Below are 5,983 nucleotides of genomic sequence, written 5' to 3' on the forward strand. Positions count from 1 at the left end.
CCCTTGAGAAAAATCCTTCCCAAGTCCTTACAAATGTTTAGAAACCCTCTCACCTAGAAAACCTTAGAGAGAAAACACTCAAATTATAAGCCCTAATCCCGAATTGGACTTAAATAACCCAATTTATGCTAATCTACGTAACATGTCTGGTCGGACTGAATGGACCCTTTGGTTAGACGGACCAACCAGACTGCACTTTTAGAACTGAAAAAGTGCAAATATTCACAATATGCAAATACTCTAATTTTTGGTGGAACAGAAAATGGCTTCAGTCAAGCCGAACCAGGACTTCTCTACACAATAGATTAACAGAATCCAAGGCATCCTACACAACAATCTCCACATTGACTTGCATTCTACCAAGTCACCCTGAAGACCTGTCGTATATCCTCTGCCTTGAGCGTAGACCGATCCCTACATTCTCCACCGGGAACATAACTCTATTTGCACCCTTGTACAAGGGTTCCTAAGTTATTAGAGCATTCATAGTTTAGGCTCATAAATTGTTGGAGCATTCAGAGTTTAAGCTCATAAATTGTTGGAGCATTCAGAGTTTAAGCTCATAAGTTGTTAGAGCATTCACAGTTTAGGCTTGTAAGTTGTTAGAGCATTCACAGTTTAGACTCGTAAGTTGTTGGGGTATATGATATAGGTCTCATGCATGATTGGCTTGCTCAGGCGCTTACCGCTGTCGTATATAAATGAATCGCCATCGCTGATAATATAAGGCTTACGTATAATTGGCCTTCTTGGGTGCAACGCTACCATATAAAATGAATCGTCATTGCTGATAATATAGGGCTTATGTGTAATTAACCTTATTAGGTGCAACGCTGCAGTATAAAATGAATCGTCATCGATGATAATATAGGGCTTACGCGTAATTGGCCTTCCTTGACACGCTGCCATATAAAATGAATCAGTAAAATAATCAACGCTATGTAGTCAGCGATAGTCAACGATAGTCAGCGATGACCGATAGTCGATAATATCATTAACGCGGCTACAATTTTAGTTATGTTGATAATAAGTAATGACGTCTGACAGGGCTCGATGATAATAATAGCTCACTAATAAATGATAACATCATTTTGTCGAGGCGAAAATATCAGGTTGGCAGCAATAGTGACAATATCAATGATGATCAATAATAATATTCATAATAGACGATGTCCTAATGATCATCGATGCTTTATAATGATATTTCATGGTCAATGATCATTGGTGATAATGGCGATAACCAATGATATCTTGATAATCGGCAATGTTTTGTATGAATATTATCATTGATATTCTATGAATATTATCAAACATCTTGTGGAATCTAGAATACCATGATTACCATTAATATATAGTCACCATTCATAGCCATTTGTATCCATGATTTAGTGAGTTACTCGTTATAACTCATGGGTCAGGCACGATGATATGGGATACTGTGTCTGTGTTATTTCTGAATTGTGTAGGTAAGCAAGCCTTACAATGAGTCTTGAGTACCAATAGAGGTGACGAGCCTACCATCAATGATTGGGTGACAACCCAAAAATCGTATTAATTTGGAAATTGTGTGCTCAGAGTAGTGACCTTCTTGGTCGATATGTAAATCCTTGAATTTTTCTAATTTATGAGCTGTACTGTCTTAAGGTGTTCTCATAAATTCTCAATAATTTTACTTTCATTTATGATGATATTGTACACTAGGTGGCGAACTTTGAATGAATTAAGGACCTTGGCGACAAGCCATGTTGTTCCTCTGTACTTGATTTGTCCTACAACCGTGGTAATTTGGCTTCCCCAATACTGCTATTTGAATATAGATTAATAAAAGCTTGGTAATCATACATCCACGTGCATGGGTACTCATAGGAGTTATTAGGTGCCCGACTGTTGGCTAAAATTCCCAGCATATTACTCGAACCTTGGCATAGTGTGAAAGGTGGGATAGCCAGTGTCAAAGCTCGGTGGGCCCAACGATGATGTTCGTCTATCCATTTTGCAAGCTCATTTTAAGTCATGAGCCCAAGATTGAAGCATATACAAAGCTGAAGTGGACCACACCACAAAAAAGATCGAACTAATATTTGTATTTTCCATTCATCCATGTCCGTGGGACTTTATAAACAGGTTGGATGACAAATTAACCTTGCAGTAGGCTCCGAGAAGGTTTGGAAAGTAGAGGTCATTATTCCCACTGTTTTATGTGGTATGAAGCACTTGAGCTCTTGGATATACTTCAATTTTAGGCTCACCTAAATTGAGCTCGCAAAATGGATGTAGGCATCGATGGAACAAATACACCATGGTGGGCCCACAGAGCTTTGACACTAGCTAGCTAGCTGGTGTTGGGTCACCAGCCAAACCGCGACCCCAGCAAGCCGTTATACTACCTCATCTAATCCACGCCCAACTACAATTTGAGACGGAAAATGGCCAAACATTCGTAAGGGAAGTTGAGAAATAATGGACAAGATTTTTCAATTGTTGTGATTTTTGATACATGATCCATCACTGATAGAGCCCACTCGATGGAAGGCCAAGATCGATGTATCTCACTGCCACCAACCAGTACGTGGCTCTGCCATAAATTCGCCTGCTACCAAATCCTTACAGATTTGAAATCCACCACACCACGTAAACTTTACTTATTGAATACGGATCCTCGGCTTGGCACATAGGTCCAAGATCCAATTAAACTATCATGTTGGTCCGACCTTCCACATGCTTACCCAAAAATAAATCTGCTCCACTCAGCATGTGGGCCCACGCATTGGAAACTGATGTATGGGTTAGAACCGTAGTTTTTTTTTTTTGTTTTGCAAAATGTGGCCCACCTGACCAGTGGATCAATCTGATTCTTGAACAAACGAATCAATGTATTGCTTCCTTTTCTTTTTTTGGATGGATTGGATATCGGACCTATCATACCATGTAAGCACATGTAAAGCTTGTAAATGAGATTTATCACACACGCACGTGCGCTTAGCAGAGCTCACTAAGACGAGTTTCCATTTTTTTTACGCATTATCTCCACTGAAAGCAAGAATCTCCTTCTTCTCTTCTTCCTCCATTGTATCACAAGATGGCCCACCTCTTGTCTCTGGCAACCCCATCACAAACAATCCACACCCTCCAATCACCACCCCAAACACCCCAAATGACAAGAACCCTTGCTTCCTACCAGCCACCACCAGCATGGGGCTGATCATGCCACCGAGCACAAGTGTCTGCCGCACCAACGACAACGCTGAGTTCCTCACGCATGTTGGAAATAATTCAAGGGTGTATATCAAAACTATGTTGCAAGCGGTGCAGGCGCTAAAGAACGACACCACCTCCAGCCCCACCTGCACCTCCTTCCTATGTCCACCATCCATCACCACGCAGAGAACACTACACAGTCCGCTTATGATAGTAAACACCAGAATCGCGCTACGACGATTCAGCCTCCCTATCAGGAAGAACGTCGATAAGGCCGACGGAAGTTCCGATAGCGCGTTGAACGTAGCACTCAGATAGAGGTTGAAATCCAAATTTCCAAGGCCAAGCGGCATCCCGTAGTAGACCATGCCTACTCCAAAACCAACCACCATAACCATCGATAACCGCCGAAATGCCCACTTCTTCTCCCACAAGATCTTCATCGCCGAGTATATGTCTGCATTCCACGAGTCCTCTTCGACAGCCACTTCCGAGAAGCTGGAAAGAAATATCTTGCCATTGGATAACGAGATGCTTCGAAGCGTCTGGATAGCTTCATCCTTGCGTCCACGCACGAAGAGCCAACGTGGGGACTCATGCACGAGAAAATGGACGGCTATGCAATAAACAATCGCGGGGGCTGACGTCCACAGATAGAGGGTCCACCATGAGGATCCATTAGCTAAGTAGGCCATGGCGGGTAATGATAAGAATCCGAGCGTGAAACAGAAGAAGCTGATGATGCCGACCTCACCCCGCCACCGCTTCCCAACAATCTCGGTTGACAGCACGAGTGCGCACGTGCCAATTGTTGCACGCCCACAGCCACTGATGAACCGCAAGGCCGAGTAGACCCACAAGTTGGGTGAGGCCATAGTCAGTGCACCAGTCAGTGACATGATGATGCACGAGAGAAGGAGCATTTTCTTGCGGCCGAGTGATGAGTCAGCGTGTCGCAAGGAGGAAGCCACCGACAAGGCAGCCTGCAAAGAAGGACGATGCTGGGAGCCCGGAGATGAGTGTGCTCGAGCACATCAGGTCCCACTCAGAGATGATGGATGCACTCGCGGGCTGGTCCCATGCCCATGCATGCTTCGGTAGCCCACATGGGGTCGCAGCAGACAAGCAAATGGTGTCATTTGCACGTGTGCAATGCCACGATGGTTGCGCATCTGTGAAGATGTTGATGAACGTCTGTTGGGCGTCGAAGACCCATGCCAACGACACGAGGATGGCTTGGATAAACTGGGCTGGGCCGAAGCTGCCGATGCACTGCTCGATCACCTCATCGAGGGTAGGTGCACCTTTGTGCAGCGCTGGATGAGCTTCTGGCTCGGACGAGTTGACTCGGGAGAGGAGAGGAGATGAGTCGGCCATCTGGTGGAGTAACTATGTGAGGAGAGTGAGAGAGGCGTGGGGTTTTTAAGGGATTTGGGATCAGATTCCACTGCTTGTGGGTCCCATTACAGGTAGCTTCTTCTCGCTACACGACAATAGGTATATTACCTAAAGTTCCGATACAGCGACTTCAATGTCGACTTCCTTTCTGCTGACGTGTACTACTTGTAAAATATTGGAAGGTATTTGGTACTATGGAATAATATGGCACTTGATATGCAGGCTACATAAACTCAAATTTAACTGGTAAAATTGCGAAACCCACTCCGGCTGTGTCACTATACCAAAATCAGATTGATTTGACTGATCCTAACCTTTGATTCGTGGACACTTGTTTCTTTGTCATTTATATTAACTGTGTAATAAAGAGATGTATCTGATACTCTGGAAGAGTACACACTTGATACGCAGGCTCTACAGTTTATATTCAGTGTATAAGACCCATAACTGATACAGTTTAATTTGGACGCCGATTGTCTGTGACCGGGTTTGTGTGGGAAGCTTTGTGGGGGCGTGGGCCGTCACAAATCCACAAGCCCGGGTTGGGTAATACCGCCACTAGTCCTAGCTAGAGACGGACGGTCTAACAAGATCCACGAGACTCACCGTGATATATTTGTTTTATCCACTCTGTCTTTTGACAAATCATTTTTCAAGACATGGGCTAAAAAGAGGCAGATACAAGGCTCCGTGCTGTGGTGACAATGCCCTCCGTGTGTTGAAACCTTCTTAAAGCGGCCGTGATGTTTATTTGCCGTCCAGTCTATTCACAAGGTGACGTGGACTTAGATTAAGATAAAAATTAAATATCAACTTGATCCAAAACTTCCGTGTCCCTAAGATATTTTCAACAGCAAGTATTTAACCCTTGTTGTTTGCTATGGTGCGGTCCACTTGTGTATTTGATCTGCTTTACTTTTTTCAGCTCATCTCTTAAAATAATTTTTTAAAATAGATAGGCAGTAGGGATAAAATACATGCATCACCGTAGGTCCTCATGATGGTAGTACCCACTCCCGGCTACAAATCCACTATGTTTATCAGTTTTGCAAGACAACGGATCCAAAACTCATTTGGGCCACACCATGCCAAACAATCGGAGTTGAACGCTACCATTGGAAGCTCTGCGGAGCCACATAAGTTTGTTTTTTATAAGGATCATTAGAGCCGTACGTGAGTAGAACTTGGCACAGCTAGGCCCGACTTGGCTAGTGGCTAACCCTAGCTCGAACTAAGCTTGGCTCAGTCCTCGAGCCTGTCTAGCGAGCTGGCCCAATCTTCGAGCTGGTCCAGCTAGCTGGCTTGGTTCGATCGGCAGCTTGGCTTGTTAGAGATGAGTTCAAATACTTGCGATATTTTCTCAAGCACGTAAAATATATTTTTAATT

At 44.0% G+C, this 5,983-nt stretch overlaps 1 protein-coding gene across 1 annotated transcript; it reads right to left on the reverse strand.

The window, feature by feature from the left end:
- Positions 1-2,835: 2,835 nt before the first annotated feature.
- Positions 2,836-4,588, reverse strand: LOC131221133 (organic cation/carnitine transporter 3-like). The gene is given in 2 exon segments (XM_058216286.1): positions 2,836-4,149; positions 4,151-4,588. Coding segments are annotated over 2 exon segments (1,560 nt in total). The 5' UTR covers positions 4,576-4,588; the 3' UTR covers positions 2,836-3,014.
- Between the last annotated feature and the right edge of the window lie 1,395 nt (positions 4,589-5,983).

The sequence above is a fragment of the Magnolia sinica genome, chromosome 12 (assembly GCF_029962835.1).
Source record: "Magnolia sinica isolate HGM2019 chromosome 12, MsV1, whole genome shotgun sequence".
Classification (NCBI taxonomy): Eukaryota; Viridiplantae; Streptophyta; class Magnoliopsida; order Magnoliales; family Magnoliaceae; genus Magnolia; species Magnolia sinica.